We start from the raw sequence: 20793 nt of genomic DNA on the forward strand, positions 1-20793 counted from the left end.
TTGAGCGAGGATGAAAGATTCGTAGATGAGGAACGTTACAGTGAATGACTTGAGAGGCAGCGATGGACGTACCTTTTTTCGCTCTGACCGTAACTTAGGTACAAGCTGGCTCATTGGATTCCACACTCTCCTTTTTCTATTGTAGATCACAGATTTGTATTTTAACTCACCTCGGATACTATATCCTCTTGAAAATGAGAGTCGAGAACGCGAAATGGACATTCAGTGCCTTTTATCTCCACGACAATACATCGGCGAAATGCTTTAGCTACGAGCTAACGTGATAGCATCGTGCTTTAACTGCATATAGAAACAAAAGAAATAAACCCCTGACTGGAAGTATAGATAGAAAATCAACAATACTATTAAACCGTGGACATGTAAATACACGGTTAATACTTTCCAGGCTGGCGAAGGTTAACAATGCTGTGCTAACGACGCCATTGAAGCTAACTTAGCAACCGGACTGCACAGAGCTATGCTAAAAACATTAGCTCTCCACCTACGCCAGCCAGCCCTCATTTGCTCATCAACACCCGTGCTCACCTGCGTTCCAGCGATCAGCAGAAGGACGAAGGACTTCACCCGATGCGTTTGGCGGCCCGGAGACGTAGGAAGTCAAGGTGAAGTCGGCGGCTAGCGCGGCTAGCGCTCCAACAAAGTCCTCCTGGTTGTGTTGCTGTAGTCCGCTGCTAATACACTGATCCCACCTACAACTGTCTTCTTTGCAGCCTTCATTGTTCATTAAAAAAATTGCAAAAGATGTCCAGAATACTGTGGAATTATGAAATGAAAACAGAGCTTTTTGTATAGGATTCTACGGGGTACCATAACTTCCGTTACTCGGACTTCGTCACGCGCATACGTCATCATACCGCGATGTTTCAGCCGGATATTTCCCGGGAATTTTAAAATGTCACTTTATAAGTTAACCCGGCCGTATTGGCATGTGTTGCAATGTTAAGATTTCATCATTGATATATAAACTATCAGACTGCGTGGTCGGTAGTAGTGGCTTTCAGTAGGCCTTTAAACTAGTCTTAACTTTAAAGAAATACACTCTATACATTGCTAATGTGGTAAATGACTATTCTAGCTGCAAATGTCTGGTTTTTGGTGCAATATCTACATAGGTGTATAGAGGCCCATTTCCAGCAACTATCACTCCAGTGTTCTAATGGTACAATGTGTTTGCTCATTGGCTCAGAAGGCTAATTGATGATTAGAAAACCCTTGTGCAGTCATGTTCACACATCTGAAAACAGTTTAGCTCGTTACAGAAGCTACAAAACTGACCTTCCTTTGAGCAGATTGAGTTTCTGGAGCATCACATTTGTGGGGTCAATTAAACGCTCAAAATGGCCAGAAAAAGAGAACTTTCATCTGAAACTCGACAGTCTATTGTTGTTCTTAGAAATGAAGGCTATTCCACAAAATTGTTTGGGTGACCCCAAACTTTTGAACGGTAGTGTATATTTTGACAGCACTCTTTGCCATTTCCGATATCATTACCGGTTTTTTTGGAACATAGGGCGCACCGGATTAAAAGGCGCACTGCTGATGAGCGGGTCTATTTTCATACAAAAGGTGCACCGGATTATAGGGCGCATTAAAGGGGTCATATTATGATTTTTTTCTAAATGTAAAACACTATCTTGTGGTCTACATAACATGTGATGGTGGGTCTTTGGTGAAAGTGTTGCATAGATGATGTTTTACAGACCATTTTCAAGTAGCTTTCTGACAGTCGCTTCAGGATGCGCCGTTTCGTGGGCGGTCTTATTTACGTGACTCACCTTCGGCAGCGTCTTCTCCCCGTCATCTTTGTTGTGACGATGTAGCGTGCAAGGACGGGAGTGGAAGAAGTGTCAAACAATGGTGCTAACTGTTTTAATGACATTCAGGCTTTACTTCAATCAATAACGGAGCAGCATCTTCTCATCCATGACTCACTAGTGCAACATTAACGCCGGAAATGTGTCCTGTGAAAAACGGTCCGACTGGAACTCTCTAATAACTAAAGTTCCTTGGGTGAATAATGTAAACTCACTACAGTTTTTAGCACTTTGATAGCTAGTCTACTGACAGATATAAGTAAGAAATTTACACTACTTTATATTAGAAATGGCAACAGCAGAAGATGAATGCCACATAAGAAGGTAGAGAAAAATAAGAAGCTTATGACTACGGCGTCGGCACGGACTACAACGGAGACTTATGCAGATCCCAAATACACATCAGCAGATACCAGAAGGTAAGAAAAGTTGGTTTTGCACAATATTGCGGAAAAAAACCTGCCAGATAATATGTCTGCTAAAAGGTGCCATTTTGCGGTCCTTATACACGCACCATAATAATATGTATGTTTAATGCGCCGACAATCCATCAAGCGGTGCGGCTTCATAGCTTACCAAAGTCGTACTAAAAAATTTTGAGCGGCGTGTGTAATGTTCTTTATTCTCCATGGAACATTCAAAGTTTCGGTGTTGTTTACTGGCGTCATCTTGCAGTTTACACATATCTCTTATGTGTGACTGCCATCTACTGGTCACACTTATCATTTCCCCGTGTACCAAATAAAATGGCTTCGAGGTCGGTAAGCACAACCAGAATTATGCCGTACATTAGGCGCGCCGGGTTGTAAGGCGCACTGTCGATTTTTGAGAAAATGAAAGGATTTTTAGTGCGCCTTATAGTCATACTTGCCAACCTTGAGACCTCCGAATTCGGGAGATGGGGGGTGGGGGGGGGGTGTTGTTTAGGGGTAGCGGGGTGTGTATATATTTACAAGTATTTTGTACATATACATATATATATATATATATATATATAATATGTGTGGGGAAAAAATCACAAGACTATTTCATCTCTACAGGCCTGTTTCATGAGGGTTTTCCTCAATCCTCAGGAGATTTTAATGGAAGCATTCACATACCATGGTTTATATAGGGCACAGAGCGGGTGGGTACAGGCAGGCGTATGCTTTCATTAAAATCTCCTGATGATTGAGGACTGTGCCCTATATAAACCATGGTATGTGAATGCTTCCATTAAAATCTCCTGATGATTGAGGAAACCCCTCATGAAACAGGCCTGTAGAGATGAAATAGTCTTGTGATTTTTTTCCCACACATACATAGTACGCTCTACCACGGTATCGAGCACTATTTTTTTGGATAATCTAATTAAGACATATATATATATAAATAATCCGTTCATGAATGAGTATATCCGTTCAGCCACCGTGTTCAATGGAGAAGTGTGATCTACAAAATGTGCAGGCAGCATACCCCTTCCCCTTCGAGCTGTCCTGGTTGAACTGAAATTATTTTTTCCAATCATTTTGGAACTTGCAAGCGTACTTCTTCTTCTTACTCGTCGTCGCCATGTCTCTTCTTCCTTCTTCTGCTTCGTCTCTGTTATGTTTTTGGACATTACTACTTGCCGTAGTTTTTAAGCAATGCATGATGGGAATCCGGATGTTGTGTGTCAGTGTATTAACGTGCCGGCTGGAATAAACACACGTTGAGAAATAGCTCCGTGCCTGCCTACTTTATGGGTTATAGATAAACCTATGGATAACGGAGACATATATAATAGTCTCCTTTTCAGGTGAGAGAGGACGCTAAAGGCCTTTAAGGCACGCCCCCAATATTGTTGTCCGGGTGGAAATCGGGAGAAATTCGGGAGAATGGTTGCCCCAGGAGATTTTCGGGAGGGGCACTGAAATTCGGGAGTCTCCCGGGAAAATCGGGAGGGTTGGCAAGTATGCTTATAGTCCCAAAAATACAGTAATCCTTTTGTTTTGCTGGAGTAACTTTCCAAGGAAACACAAGTCAAGGCAAGGCGAAACCATCTTCAGAAATACAGTACATATAAATAAACCGTATTTTTCGGACTATAAGTTGCAGCTTTTTTCATTGTTTGGCTTATACTCAGGAGCGACTTATGTGTGAAATTATTAACACATTACCGTAAAATATCAAATAATATTATTTAGCTCATTCACGTAAGAGACTAGACGTGTAAGATTTCATGGGATTTAGCGATTAGGAGTGACAGATTGTTTGGTAAACGTATAGCATGTTCTATATGTTATAGTTATTTGAATGACTCTTACCATAATATGTTACGTTAACATACCAAGCACGTTCTCAGTTGGTTATTTATGCCTCATATAACGTACACTTATTCAGCCTGTTGTTCACTATTCTTTATTTATTTTAAATTGCCTTTCAAATGTCTATTCTTGGTGTTGGGTTTTATCAAATAAATTTCCCTAAAAAATGCGACTTATACTCCAGTGCGACTTATGTTTTTTTCCTTCTTTATTATGCATTTTCAGCCGGTACGACTTATACTACGGAGCGATTTATGCTCCGAAAAATACGGTAGATATAGTCTCTGATGCAAGTATTCTCTTCAGATGTCGGTGGTGTTTAGTTTCAGAAATTACAACAGAAGGAAGAGTTATCTGTGATTTTTAAGCCGAGGGGCTTTAAACAGAAGTTGAAACAAAAACAGTCTGTGTAAGCGTCGGAGGAACGGAAGGCGACAGTCACATGATTTGTCAGACAAACAGGCCGTGAGTGTCACGGTGCCTCTGACTGAGGGAACATATCCTTATGATAATATCAGAAAACAGATTATATTCTCCCTGCTGCTGTCCGCCTTAGATTAGATTGTTTTCAATGACACGCTGTGGCGCCACATGTGTGTCAGGCTCTCCAAAACACACACACACACACACACACACACACACACACACACACACACACACACACACACACACTGGTTATCATTTGGAACAAGGACCAAGTTTTTGATCATCACTTGTGGGCACCACCCTTTCTACAGGTTGTGGAGGCATAAAAAAATGAGGTAAAATGGCCACTGCCCAGTTAGGTCATACATGTCTTTAAATCTCTGGATTGATGAAGTAATGTGCTGATCATTCTTACTGGGGACCCTGGGGGAAAAAAAAGAGTTAATATGGTTCACCGGGACCGAATTTAAATAATTTTGTATAATTCACACAAATTTGTACGTGACTACTAAGGACCATTTAAAAAAAAAAAAGTTGAAATTAAATATGACATGATCCTCAGAATACAGCACTACAGCTGTCCTCTTATAGGAAGTTTCACCACTTAAATGTTAAAGCAAATCCTGCATCTTCTGTGACATGACTGAAAACTGCTATTTAGCAGTAATGAAGTTGCCTGCAACTCCAACTACCAAATATAGAAGGATGGACAATTCTGAATGTGAATCATACTTTAAAGGCCTACTGAAACCCACTACTACCGACCACGCAGTCTGATAGTTTATATATCAATGATGAAATCTTAACATTGCAACACATGCCAATACGGCCGGGTTAACTTATAAAGTGCAATTTTAAATTTCCCGGGAAATATCCGGCTGAAAACGTCTCGGTATGATGACGTTTGCGCGTGACGTCACGGATTGAACGGAAGTATCGGGACACCATTGTGTCCCAATACAAACAGCGTCTGTTTTCATCGAAAAATTCCACAGTATTCTGGACATCTGTGCTGGTGAATCTTTTGCAATTTGTTTAATGGACAATGAAGACTGCAAAGAAGAAAGCTGTAGGTGGGATCTGTGTTTTAGCGGCTGGCTGCACAACACAACCAGGAGGACTTTGAGTTGGATAGCAGACGCACTATCCGACGCTAGCCGCCGACCGCATCGATGATCGGGTGAAGTCCTTCGTCGCGCCGTCGATCGCTGGAACGCAGGTGAGCACGGGTGTTGATGAGCAGATGAGGGCTGGCGTAGGTGGAGAGCTAATGTTTTTAGCATAGCTCTGTCGAGGTCCCGTAGCTAAGTTAGCTTCAATGGCGTCGTTAGCAACAGCATTGCTAGGCTTCGCCAGACTGGACAGCATTAACCATGTAGTTACAGGTCCAGGGTTTGGTTCGGTGTCTCCTGATAGTAGAAGTAATAGTAGTATTGTTGATCTTCTGTCTATCCTTCCAGTCAGGGGCATGTTTCTTCTGTTTCTATCCGCAGTTAAGCACTATGCTATCACGTTAGCTCCGAAGCTAAAGTGCTTCACTGATGTATTGTCGTAGAGATAAAAGTCACTGTGAATGTCCAATTCGCGTTCTCGACTCTCATTTTCAAGAGGATATAGTATCCGAGGTGGTTTAAAATACAAATCCGTGATCCACAATAGAAAAAGGAGAACGTGTGGAATCCAAAGAGCCCTTTTACCTAAGTTACGGTCAGAGCGAAAAAAGATACACCCTGGCGTCCTGCACTGCACTCTAATCCTTCAGTCTCACTTTCCTCATCCACAAATCTTTCATCCTTGCTCAAATTAATGGGGTAATCGTCGCTTTCTCGGTCCGAATCGCTCTCGCTGCTGGTGTAAACAATGTGCAGATGTGAGGAGCACTTCAACCTGTGACGTCACGCTACTTCCGGTACAGGCAAGGCTTTTTTTATCAGCGACCAAAAGTTGCGAACTTTATCGTCGATGTTCTCTACTAAATCCTTTCAGCAAAAATATGGCAATATCGCGAAATGATCAAGTATGACACATAGAATGGACCTGCTATCCCCATTTGAATAAGAACATTTCATTTCAGTAGGCCTTTAAGGTAATAATGTTTTATAATCATGCTGTATGAAAATGTCATCGTAAGGAACACTAAACCAGATTTTGTTTTTGGAAAAATATATTAGTTTTAACTAAGGATGTATACCAGGGGTGTGGGAAAAAATAAATTCGAATATCGCGATTCTCACGTTGTGCGATTCAGAATCGATTCACATTTTTTCAAAATCGATTTTTTATTTTATATTTATTTATAATTTTTTTTAAAAATTGTTTTAAATTAATCAATCCAACAAAACAATACACAGCAATACCATAACAATGCAATCCAATTCCAAAACCAAACCCGACCCAGCAACACTCAGAACTGCAATAAACAGAGCAATTGAGGGGAGACACAAACACGACACAGAACAAACCAAAAGTAGTGAAACAAAAATTAATATCATCAACAACAGTATCAATATTAGTTACAATTTCAACATAGCACTGATTAAAAATCCCTCATTGACATTATCATTAGACATTTATAAAAATAAATAAAAAAGAGCAATAGTGTCACAGTGGCTTACACTTGCATCGCATCTCATAAGCTTGACAACACACTGTGTCCAATATTTTCACAAAGATAAAATAAGTCATAATTTTGGTTCATTTAATAGTTAAAACAAATTTACATTATTGCAATCAGTTGATAAAACATTGTCCTTTACAATTATAAAAGCTTTTTACAAAAATCTACTACTCTGCTTGCATGTCAGCAGACTGGGGTAGATCCTGCTGAAATCCTATGTATTGAATGAATAGAGAATCGTCTTGAATCAGGAAAAAAATCGTTTTTGAATCGAGAATCGTGTTGAATTGAAAAAAAAAAAAATCGATTTTGAATCGAATCGTGACCCCAAGAATCGATATTGAATCGAATCGTGGGACACCCAAAGATTCACAGCCCTAATATATACCATACAGAATCACAGTACTATTAATGCCAGGATAACAAATGTTCATTTAAAAAGGTTTCCCTTTAGGAGACCTGTTTTTTTGTCCCCATACCGTCAGAGGTGACTGTGTAAACAGAGCGATGTCCCCATTAAGTAAGCATTGCCAGACCACACACAAAAACACACACACACACACACACACACACACACACACACAGCTGACATCTTTCAAATAAAGACATCGTGTATTGTCCTAAAGTTCTAACCTTCCTTTGTTCCTTCACGTTTACTCCCATCTGCAGTCTGGGCCAGTCGCAGAGACCTTCCCATCCCCCACCTTCACACGCTCTCTGTGGACAATGTGACAAAGATTGATGGTGGACGATCATTTCGGTGTGCAACCGCCCTGCACTACATGCAGTGAGCGAGCGCACACATGTGCTCAGACATCAACAGAGGCTGTGAGACTCTCATGCAGATCCATGCACTGCCATAGATTCTACAGTCCTGGGCAAGAAATGATGGAGTCGCTAAACTTGGAGGATGTTACTACAGTTTTGTAGAAAAAAAAAGGAAGATAACAGACTTGACACAAAACAGTCATTTCAAATGCCAACTTTCTGGCTTTAAGAAAAACTAAAATAAATCAAGAATCAAAAACAGTAACAGTTTCAATTATAGGTCAAGCAAATTGAAAATATGGAATCACTCAATTTTGAGGAAATCATTGTGGAATCAGCCTGTAAATGTTCATTTACCGTATTTCCCGGACTATAAGGCGCACTTAAAATCCTTTTTCTCCCTCTCAAAACTTGACAGTGTGCCTAATGTACGGAACAATTCTGGTTTTGCTTACCGACCTCGAAGCTATTTTATTTGGTACATGGTGTAATGATAAGTGTGACCAGTAGATGGCAGTCAAACATAAGAGATACGTGTAGACTGCACTATGATGGCAATATGACTCAAGTAAACAACACCAACATTTTATGTGTTCCATTGAAAATATAGAACATTACACACGGCGCTCAAAAATCTATCAACATTTTTTAGTGCGACTTTGGTAAGCTATGAAGCCGCACCGCTTGATGGATTGTACTGTGCTTCAACACACGAGTATTATTATGTTGTGTGTATAAGGTAAGACGTATTATCTGGCGTTTTCTTTTGCAATATTATGCAAAAGCAACTTTTCTTACCTTCTGGTACTTGCTGATCTGTATTTGGGATCTGCATAAGTCCTGAAAAATTGTGCGCGTCCACCTTTGTAGTCTGTACCGACACCGTAGTCGATAAGCTTCTTCTTTTTCTCTATCTTCTTGTTATGTGACATTCATCCTCCACTGTTGCCATTTGTAATATAAAGTAGTGTAAAGTTCTTACTTATATCTGTCAGTGAACTCACCATAAAAGCGCTAAAACATACCGGTGTAGTGAGTTTACATTATTCACTTTAGTTATTAGAGAGTTCCGGTCGGACGTTTTTTCACAGGACACATTTTTGGCGTTATTGTTGTTTCCGGATGAGGAGATGCTGCTCCGTTATTAATTTAGGTAAAGTCTGAATGTCATTAAAACAGTTAGCTCCATCTTTTGACACTTCTTCCACTCCCGTCCTTGCACGCTACACCGCTACAACAAAGATGACGGGGAGAAGACGCTGTCGAAGGTGAGCCACGTAAATAAGACCGCCCACAAAACGGCGCATCCGAAAGCGATTGTCAGAAAGCGGCTTGAAGATTATCTGTAAAACATAATCTATGCAACATTTTGACCAAAGAACCACCAGTACATGTTATGTAGACCACAAGGAAGTGTTTTACATTTATTTAAAAAAATTATTATATGACTCCTTTAATGCGCCCTCAAATCTGGTGCGCCTAATATATGAAAACAGATCGAAAATAGACCATTCATCGGCAGTGAGCCTTATAATCCGGTGCACCCTATAGTCCGGAAAACACGGTACTATGCTAAAACCTGCATCAGATTAAATCTGTTCATTAATCGGCAGTTCCATCCATCCAGTTTCTACCGCCTGTCCCTTATGTGGTCGCGGGGGGTGCTGGAGCCTATCAGGAATATTTACATCTTGAAGAGCTGTTGCACCAGGTGGATTGACATGAATCATGGCTCCAACACAGGATGTCAATTTAAACAAAAAAGAGGATTATCAAATTCCTCTAAAAACCTCTAAAGGCTTAGTGGCCACATGCGTGGACAGCACCTTTTAGCTTTTATTTCCAAAATTGTGTACACTACTGAATTGGTGTCTTATGGCCCTTATGTGGACACTTATACTGCCACCTGGTGGTGTCAGAAGAGTATAACATACAATGGAATTTGGAAAAAAAGTGTAAAAATAAGAATTAGCATGTCACTAAACATGAAGTACACGTTTGTTACTTATGGACTAAGTACATCATATAAAAAGATGATTCTTAGTTTTTATTTTAATTAGGGTCCAATAAGCCCACATAGCAAAGAGAAAGAAAAAAAAGCATGTAAACAAACAGCTTGGGCCTTAAGAGGTTAAAAAGGTAAATCGTCACGATATTTTGCAAAATATGTTGATTGTTCACAGTCATTGTGTGTAAAATCTGGACCAAGTGCAAACAACATGGGAAGGTTGTAAAAGGCAAGCGTACTGGTAGACCAAGGAAAACATTGAAGCATCAAGACAGACAATTTATAGCAATGTCTTGAAAACAGAAAATGCACAGCAAAACTAATGAAGAATAAATGGGTGAAAAATGGAGTCACCGTCTGACCGAACTGTAAGACAGTAGTATAGTAAACCACTCCTCCATACGTCATCAACCTGATTTGCATGAACTACCATGATCTGGGAAATGCAGGGGAAACACAAACCACACACTTCTACAGGAACCTATAGATCCAGGAAGCAGAGGTTCCAGGAAAAGGTCCTATTGATGACACTGGGCTGCATGTCAAGTAATGGCACTGGGAAGATTACATTACATCTTCAATAAGTGCACAAGTTTCCATTGACATTTTGGACACTATTGTTATTCCATCATTCGACACATAAGGTAAAGGTCATGTCCTGCAAATAGTGTGGTGGAAATTGAAAAAAATGCTACATGACCTCAAACCGGCCAAGCAGATCTGAAGAGTACCGTTTGTCACTTGTTAAGTCCATGCCTCAGACACTGCACACCCCTTATAAAAAACCCAAAACCTGTGAAGTTGGCACGTTGTGTAAATCGTAAATAAAAACTGAATACAATGATTTGCAAATCCTTTTCATGATTGGGTATAAAAGCAGTTTCCATGAAATGCTCAGTCATTCACAAACAAGGATGGGGCGAGGGTCACCACTTTATGAACAAATGCGTGAGAAAATTGTCGTACAGTTCAAGAACAACATTTCTCAACCAGCTATTGCAAGGAATTTAGGGATTTCACCATCTACGGTCCGTAAAATCCTCAAAAGGTTCAGAGAATCTGGAGAAATCACTGCACGTAAGCAATGATATTACGGACCTTCAATCCCTCAGGCGGTACTGCATCAAAAAGCAACATCAGTGTGTAAAGGATATCACCACATGGGCTCAGGAACACTTCAGAAAACCACTGTCAGTAACTACAGTTCGTCGCTACATCTGTAAGCGCAAGTAAAAACTCTCCTATGCAAAGCCAAACACTCAAAAATGCCGCCGGCTTCGCTGGGCCCGAGCTTCAAGAGGTAGTCACCTGAAATGGTTTTCACTTCACAGGTGTGCTTGAAGCTCATCGAGAGAATGCCAAGAGTGTGCAAAGCAGTAATCGGAGCAAAAGGTGGCTATTTTGAAGAAACTAGAATATAAAACATGTTTTCAGTTATTTCACCTTTTGTAAAGTACATAACTCCACATGTGTTCATTCATAGTTTTGATGCCTTCAGTGACACAATGGCCACAATACCCAGCAATATGTTTGGAGGAGAAAAAGTGGGGCCTTTAATCCCAGGAACACCATCCCCACCGTGAAGCATGGTGGTGGTAGTATTATGCTCTGGGCCTGTTTTGCTGCCAATGGAACTGGTGCTTTAAATTGGACGATGAAAAAGGAGGATTACACCCAAATTCTTCAGGACAACCTAAAATCATCAGCCCGGAGGTTGGGTCTTGGGTGCAGTTGGGTGTTCCAACAGGACAATGACCCCAAACACACGTCAAAAGTGGTAAAGGAATGGCTAAATCAGGCTAGAATGAAGGTTTTAGAATGGCCTTCCCAAAGTCCTGACTTAAACGTGTGGACAATGCTGAAGAAACAAGTCCATGTCAGAAAACCAACACATTTAGCTAAACTGCACCAATTTTGTCAAGAGGAGTGGTCAAAAACTCAACCAGAAGCTTGTGGATGGCTACCAAAAGCGCCTTATTGCAGTGAAACTTGCCAAGGGACATGTAACCAAATATTAACATTACTGTATGTACCGTATTTTTCGGACTATAAGTTGCAGTTTTTTTCATAGTTTGGCCGGGGGTGCGACTTATACTCAGGAGCGACTTATGTGTGAAATTATTAACACATTACCTTAAAATATCAAATAATATTATTTAGCTCATTCACGTAAGAGACTAGACCAGGGGTCGGCAACCTTTATCACTCAAAGAGCCATTTTGACGAGTTTCACTAATTAAAGAAAACAATGGGAGCCACAAAACTCTTTTGAAATTTAAAATGAAATAACACTGCATACAAAGTTTTTTTTGCTTTGTGCTATGTTTTAACCAGGGGTCTCAGACACCGCACCTTAATATGGCAATTTAATGTTAGTGCAGCCCGCAAGTTTTATATGAATGGCGCTTGACAGCGCCATCATTGTCAACCCTCCCAATTTTTCCGGGAGACACCCGACATTTAGTGCGTGATGACACTGCCTTTAGCGCCCTCTACAGACTGCTCAAACAGCGTACCTGCTCAGCCATATGTTGAATGCAGCTTCTGCTTGCACACGTTAGTGACAGCAAGGCATACTTGTTCAACAGCCACACAGCTTACCCGCATACACTACCGTTCAAAAGTTTGGGGTCACATTGAAATGTCCTTATTTTCGAAGGAAAAGCACTGTACTTTTCAATGAAGATAACTTTAAACTAGTCTTAACTTTAAAGAAATACACTCTATACATTGCTAATGTGGTAAATGACTATTCTAGCTGCAAATGTCTGGTTTTTGGTGCAATATCTACATAGGTGTATAGAAGCCAATTTCCAGCAACTATCACTCCAGTGTTCTAATGGTACAATGTGTTTGCTCATTGGCTCAGAAGGCTAATTGATGATTAGGAAACCCTTGTGCAATCATGTTCACACATCTGAAAACAGTTTAGCTCGTTACAGAAGCTACAAAACTGACCTTCCTTTGCAGATTGAGTTTCTGGAGCATCACATTTGTGGGGTCAATTAAACGCTCAAAATGGCCAGAAAAAGAGAACTTTCATCTGAAACTCGACAGTCTATTCTTGTTCTTAGAAATGAAGGCTATTCCACAAAATTGTTTGGGTGACCCCAAACTTTTGAACGGTAGTGTATGCGGTCCTCTCCAAGGTTTCTCATAGTCATTCACATTGACGTCCCACTGGGGTGAGTTTTCCTTGCCCGTATGTGGGCTCTGTACCGAGGATGTCGTGGCTTGTACAGCCCTTTGAGACACTTGTGATTTAGGGCTATATAAATAAACATTGATTGATTGATTGATAATAAATGCAGTGCCATCACAGCACGCCCTTAATTTAGTTGCCAGGGTGAAAATTGGAGAATATTTGCCCCAGGAGATTTCTAAGAGAGGCACTGAGTAAGTCTCCTGGGAAAATCGGAAGGGTCGGCAAGTATGCAGCTGAGCCGCATCATAGTGGTCAAAGAGCCGCATGCGGCTCCGGAGCCGCGGGTTGCCGACCCCTGGACTAGACGTATAAGATTTCATGGGATTTAGCGATTAGGAGTGACAGATTGTTTGGTAAACGTATAGCATGTTCTATATGTTATAGTTGTTTGAATGACTCTTACCATAATATGTTACGTTAACATACCAGGCACGTTCTCAGTTGGTTATTTATGCGTCATGTAACGTACACTTATTCAGCCTGTTGTTCACTATTCTTTATTTATTTTAAATTGCCTTTCAAATGTCTATTTTTGGTGTTGGGTTTTATCAAAAAATGTCCCCAAAAAATGCGACTTATACTCCAGTGCGACTTATATGTTTTTTTCCTTCTTTATTATGCATTTTCGGCCGGTGTGACTTATACTCTGAAAAATACGGTATACTTTTGACCCAGCAGATTTGGTCACATTTTCAGTAGACCCATAATAAATTCATAAAAGAACCAAACTTCATGAACGTTTTTTGTGACCAACAAGTATGTGCTCCAATCACTCTATCACAAAAAAATAAGAGTTGTAGAAATGATTGGAAACTCAAGACAGCCATGACATTATGTTCTCTACAAGTGTATCTAAACTTTTGATAGCGACAGTATATATATATAATTCTTTTTCATAAACTATCTAATCAATAAATCATACATCTATTACAAACACTGTTGCGTTTCTTTTATCCACTCCGCTGACCCACTTCCTGTTGACGTTTTTGCGCCTACCACCAACCGCTCGGAGAAAAGAGAGAAATGTCCCCCTGGCTTGCTGTGATGCATTTCGGCATGCTTGGAATTTTTACTGTGTGAACCCGCACCAAAAGGGGGAGGATGTTTACAAACACATCTGCTGACCAACCAGAGTAAGCCAACTACGAGTGCGTAAGTACATACAGCACACACACACCGTGACGCTGGTTTGAAACTTTATTGTCGACCTTACCAGCGCTAAGCCACGGCATAGCTCGCTCCGTGACGCTAACTACAACGTCACGACACCTCTTTGTTGTGCAGATGCATTCATGAACCACGGAATTATGAGAACCAACATTACAAGCAAGTCGTGTATTGGACTGTTTTTTATTTGCTGCTGGTTTTTGACAATTCGTTTTTAGTTATACATTTATTTGTATTACTGATGTATTTAACCCTTGTGTAATGTTCATATTGTTGTTACTCAGCCAGCGTTTATGGGTCTGATGGACCCGTTGCATTTTGTGGCTTTTAATGCCTCACAATCAAACACTTTTATGTTAAAATACTGAACAGATGTTTACCTTATCCCGGGGGTCGGCAACCCGCGGCTCTAGAGCCGCATGCGGCTCTTTAGCGCCGCCCTAGTGGCTCTCTGGAGATTTTTCAAAAATGTATGAAGAATGGAAAAAGATGAGGGGAAAAAAATCAATTTTTTTGTTTTAGTATGGTTTCTGTAGGAGGACAAACATGACACAAACCTCCGTAATGGTTATAAATCACACTGTTTATATTAAATATGCTTCACTGATTCAAGTATTTGGCGAGCGCCGTTTTGTCCTACTTATTTTGGCGGTCCTTGAACTCACCGTATAGTCTGTTTACATGTATAACTTTCTCCGATTTTCTAGGACGTGTTTTATGCCACTTATTTTTCTGTCTCATTTTGTCCACCACACTTTTAACCTTGTACATGAGTGCACAAAGGTGAGTTTTGTTGATGTTATTGACTTGTGTGGAGTGCTAATCAGACATATTTGGTCACTGCATGACTGCAAGCTAATCGATGCTAACATGCTATTTAGGCTAGCTATATGTACATATTGCATCATTATGCCTCATTTGTAGCTATATTTGAGCTAATTTAGTTTCCTTTAAGTCCTCTTAATTAAATTTATATCTCATGACACATGTAATATGGCTTTTAATTTTTTGCGGCTCCAGACAGATTTGTTTTTGTTTTTTTGGTCCAATATGGCTCTTTCAACATTTTGGGTTGCCGACCCCTGCCTTATCCCAATAAACATCTGTTCAGTATTTTAACATAAAAGTGTTTGATTGTGAGGCATTAAAAGCCACAAAATGCAACGGGCCCATCAGACCCACAAACGCTGGCTGAGTAACAACTATATAAACGTTGCAAGGAAAATATCTCTGCCAGTTTCTGCATCCCACAGGGATTCTTCTTTTGTGTTTCTGCACCTGCGGTTCCCATGCAAGGTTGCAACATTGTTTGTCAACACTGTCTGCTCTCATTTTCTCGCACATTTGACCCTCTGATGTTCTATGTACCTACACTCTGTCCTCCTCCTGTCTAGGCCTGCTGTGTGTGTGTGGTACACAGAACATCAATTTCCACACTTCTATTAGCCCCGGGTCCAGTGGACCCGGACATCTTATATGTAATATAAATGTGTAGGGGGGTGTATGGTGTGTGGTCATTAAATATGTATTCTGATATATGTTCTTCACAGAAAATGAGCTAAAGTCAGTGAGTCTCAATTTGAAAAATGAATTAATTGTATCATTTTTCTTTTAATAAAAAATGAAAACGGGTCCCACAGACCCGAACACCACACAAGGGTTAAATCACTAGTTTGGTCAACTAATAACTGTAAAAAAAAAAAAAAAAAGGTTTCGTAAATTTTTTTGACAAACGCGTATGTGTATATTTTTTCAGTACCTCTTTAAGTACTGGCACTCTTTCACAAGTACCGATTTGGTATTAATATTAGTTGAACTAAGGGATGAGTTTTATGCTGCAATCATTCATGAGTAAGATCGGCACTACCGATCACATGTATTAACTGTAAATTGATATATTCATTTATTTTTGTGCCGATTCCTATTGATATTTCAACAATATCAACAAAAGATTTAAACTTGTTCCATATTCTCTTTTCTTACATCAAAACAAAGTCAATCATACACAATAACTAAAAAAAAGTACAAACTAGAGATGTCCGATATTACATTTTAAAGCATTTATCGGACATCTCTAATTGTGAACGATAGGCAAAATTCCCAAAAATATGCACTTCCCTTTTCAGCTCATGACGCAGTAAAATTGAATGATGCGGACACGTTTGTTACTGGATATTTTCTATTACACTTCTGCTTTGGAGACTTTGTACACGTAAGAAATATGCAACAATGGTTACTTGATACGTGTTTATATTGACAAATGTGCTGTTTTAGGCTGCAGTGTTGTTCAATTAAGGACACTTATTACGTATGACTAGCTTGTGTGCTATTGTGTGCTTTGCTGCTGTGTAGCTGCTAACTCCTCGTAGCCTATAGCCTAGCATGCTCAACTTTTGCAAATGACTCGACTACAACACGAGGAACGACCAGTTATTTTCTGTTTTACTTATTGTGATTATTACAACTAGAGATGTCCGATAATGGCTTTTTTGCCGATATCCGATATTCCTATATTGTCCAACTCTTAATGACCGATTCTGATATCAACCGATACCGATATATACAGTCGCGGAATTAACACATTATTATGCCTAATTTTGTTGTGATGCCCCGCTGAAAATAAATCAACTCAAGTTATGGAAAAAAAATGGCAACATGGCACTGCCATATTTATTATTAAAGTTACAAAGTGCATTATTTTTTTTAACATGCCTCAAAACAGCAGCTTAGAATTTGGGACATGCTCTCCCTGAGAGAGCATGAGGAGGTTGAGGTGGGCGGGGTTGAGGTGGGGCGTTGGAGGTAGCGGGGGGTGTATATTGTAGCGTCCTGGAAGAGTTAGTGCTGCAAGGGGTTCTGGGTATTTGTTCTGTTGTGTTTATGTTGTGTTACGGTGCGGATGTTCTCCCGAAATGTGTTTGTCATTCTTGTTTGGTGTGGGTTCACAGTGTTGCGCATATTTGTAACAGTGTTAAAGTTGTTTATACAGCCGCCCTCAGTGTGACCTGTATGGCTGTTGACCAAGTATGCTTGCATTCACTTGTGTGTGTGAAAAGCCCTAGATATTATGTGACTAGGCCAGCCTTTAAGGTTTATTGGCGCTCTGTACTTCTCCCTACGTCCGTGTACACAGCGGCGTTTTAAAAAGTCATACATTTTACTTTTTGAAACAGATACCGATAATTTCCGATATTGCATTTTAAAGCATAAATGATTTTTTATCGGCAGTCCGATATTATCGGACATCTCTAATTCCAACTATCATTCTCACTTTTTGTGTCAGACATTTTTGAGGCAAACTGACACAATCCGATATGACGTTTTTTTTTAGCTGACATCGGGCTGATATCAGTATCGGATCAGAATACTAGTGGCTCTTACGTCGGTGCCTTAAATCGTAACAAGAGTTAAATTATAGAAATGTTTATTACACTGATTTCATTGTGTTGAAGAAAATAAAACAATTCCGATGGCATTTGTTGTGTAAGTCATATATAAATATAGTTTTAATGTAGTCAACAAAAACACTTAATGTTGCTTATGACTTAAAGGCCTACTGAAAGCCACTACTACCGACCACGCAGTCTGATAGTTTATATATCAATGATGAAATCTTAACATTGCAACACATGCCAATACGGCCGGGTTAACTTATAAAGTGCAATTTTAAATTTCCCGCTAAACTTCCGGTTCGAAACGCCTCTGAGGGTTGACGTATGCGCGTGACGTCAATCATTGAAACGGAAGTATTCGGACACCATTGAAGTCAAAACGAAATAGCTCTGTTTTCATCTCATTATTCCACAGTATTCTGGACATCTGTGTTGGTGAATCTGTTGCAATTTGTTCATTGCATTATGGAGAAAGAAGCTGAGCAAGCAAAGAAGAAAGTTGTCGGTGCGAAGTGTCTATTTTGCGAGGGAAGTCAGCAACAACACGTACACAGCCGGCGCTTCTTTGTTTACATTCCCGAAAGATGCAGTCAAGATGGAAGAACTCGGACAACAGAGACTCTTACCAGGAGGACTTTGATTTGGATACACAGTTGCGATAACGTGAGTACACAGCTGCGCTTCCAAACATTTGATCGCTTGCTATAACTAGCTCGAGCTAGTAGCTAGGAGCTAGCATTAGGATTAATTTGTGGCATATTAAATATAAGCCTGGTTGTGTTGTGGCTAATAGAGTATATTTATGTCTTGTGTTTATTTACTGTTGTAGTCATTCCCAGCTGAATATCAGGTCCCACCCGCGCGCTTCCAAACATTTGATTGCTTGCCAGTACGTGCGTGTCATGTACGTAACTTTGATTAAATATATAAGCTTTATGAACCTTGGGTTAGGTGAACGGTTGTTTGGGCTGAGTGAGTGTGTGTTGTGCAGGTGTTTGAATTGTATTGGCGGGTTATATATACAGGATCCCGTCCATATTACCCGCTCGAGCTATAACTAGCTCGAGCTAGTAGCTAGGAGCTAGCATAACAAACACCTAGGTGTTTTTATGCGGGATTAATTTGTGGCATATTAAATATAAGCCTGGTTGTGTTGTGGCTAATAGAGTATATATATGTCTTGTGTTTATTTACTGTTGTAGTCATTTCCAGCTGAATATCAGGTCACCCCCGGCTCTCACAGCATCTTCCACTCCCCACTAGTCCTTCACTTGCACTTTCCTCATTTAAAAATATTTCATCCTCACTCAAATTAATGGGGAAATCGTCGCTTTCTCGGTCCGAATCTCTCTCACTTCATGCGGCCATCATTGTAAACAATAGGGAACTTTGCGTATATGTTCAACTGACTACGTCACGCTACTTCCGGTAGGGGCAAGCCTTTTTTTATCAGATACCAAAAGTTGCGATCTTTATCGTCGTTCTATACTAAATCCTTTCAGCAAAAATATGGCAATATCGCGAAATGATCAAGTATGACACATAGAATAGATCTGCTATCCCCGTTTAAATAAAAAAAATTCATTTCAGTAGGCCTTTAAGTACTGGAAAATGTCAATTGAGACGACTTGGTACCTGCTTTCCTACAAACTTCAGCAGCATGCAGTGGAAATCGCACCAGCGTCATGCTAAATTTCAGTCCCAGGGGCAGCAACAAGAGAAGTGATGTCAGTTTTCACAGCTCTTCCCAGAGATAAGACGCGGAGAAGGCAGTGGTGGGAAAATGCCTGAGAAGGAAAACAACTTTTAAAGGATACGTGCTTGAGTTTACTGCAAAAAGTCAGTGTTCAAAAACAAGAAAAAAAATATACAAAAATTAGGGGTATTTTACTTGAACTAAGCAAAATTATCTGCCAATAGAACAAGAAAATTTGGCTTGTCAAACTTTCCAAAACAAGTAAAAGTAGCTAACTTCAATGAACCCAAAAATACCTTAAAATAAAAATATTCTCACTAATAACAAGTGCACTTTTCATGGTAGAAAAAATAAGAGACCTTTTTTGCTCAATATGTTGAAAAATATTCTTAAATTAAGTAAATGCTAGTGCCATTATCTTGACATAATGATATGCGCTCGGCATTACATTTCTTGAAACCAGCAAACTTATTCTAAAAATGTGTTTATTGTTCCTATGGAAGGCAACAAGGCAACCGCTTGTTACTCTCGGGGTCTCTTAGCCGCTCAGGCAAATCATATTGTCTAAAAATGCATTTTTCCATCGATAACATGACATCATCACGCCAAGTGCGTGCTCTTTCAGTCAATTAGTGCGCATATATACAGCCCGGCCAAAACATTTTTAATTGTAATTTTGAAGAATTCATCTGAATGTGCATGAACAATTTCTGTTCAAAATTGTTAGAAATGTCAAATGTTTAAATATTAACTGTCCGTTTACTGTACTGTGCCGACTGTACTACTATACGAGTACGTATTTTCTATTGTTTCATTGAAAATAAAACAGCAAAGTCCATTTGGCTGTCATCAGTTTTAATTAGGAGACAAAATTGTTTCAAAATCATGATTTTTTTTCATGCTTGAAATAAGAAATGATTACTTTAAAAAAGTAGTTTTATACTTGTGAGTGTTGATGACACAGCTTTGCAACAGTTGATATTCTAGTTTCAAGCATGTTTTACTCAATATAGGTCATCAAATCTCAGCAACAAGCTGTAATATCTTACTGAGATCATTTAGGACCAAAACCCTTAAAACAAGTAAAACACTCTAACATAAAATCTGCTTAGTGAGAAGAATTATCTTATCAGACAGAAAATAAGCAAATATCACCCTTATTTGAGATATTTAATCTTACTTAGATTTCAGTTTTTGCAATGTTGGCGCCATTTCTTCCCTGATGCATTTCATCGGCCACAGTCGCTAAAAAAAAGTCCACAGCTTCCGTAGGCTGTTAAAGAAGACAAATACGCGGTATATCAGTTCCTTCTGTATTTCTTTTCCTGTGAGTGTCCCGGCCTAACGTACCCGAATTCGCTGCAGCCTTTTCAGGAAGTTACGGCATCAGTTGA

General features: G+C 39.8%; 1 protein-coding gene across 1 annotated transcript in view; it reads right to left on the reverse strand.

Moving 5' to 3' along the window:
- Positions 1–20793, reverse strand: part of tgfbr1b (transforming growth factor, beta receptor 1 b) — a 189247-nt gene that overhangs the window by 104841 nt on the left and 63613 nt on the right. Inside the window, exon 2 of the mRNA XM_062021573.1 lies at positions 7797–7880. Coding sequence (XP_061877557.1) covers positions 7797–7860 — 64 coding nt within the window. The 5' untranslated portion in view covers positions 7861–7880. The remainder of the gene's footprint in view (positions 1–7796; positions 7881–20793) is intronic.

Source organism: Entelurus aequoreus, linkage group LG15 (assembly GCF_033978785.1).
Source record: "Entelurus aequoreus isolate RoL-2023_Sb linkage group LG15, RoL_Eaeq_v1.1, whole genome shotgun sequence".
NCBI classification, from domain to species: Eukaryota; Metazoa; Chordata; class Actinopteri; order Syngnathiformes; family Syngnathidae; genus Entelurus; species Entelurus aequoreus.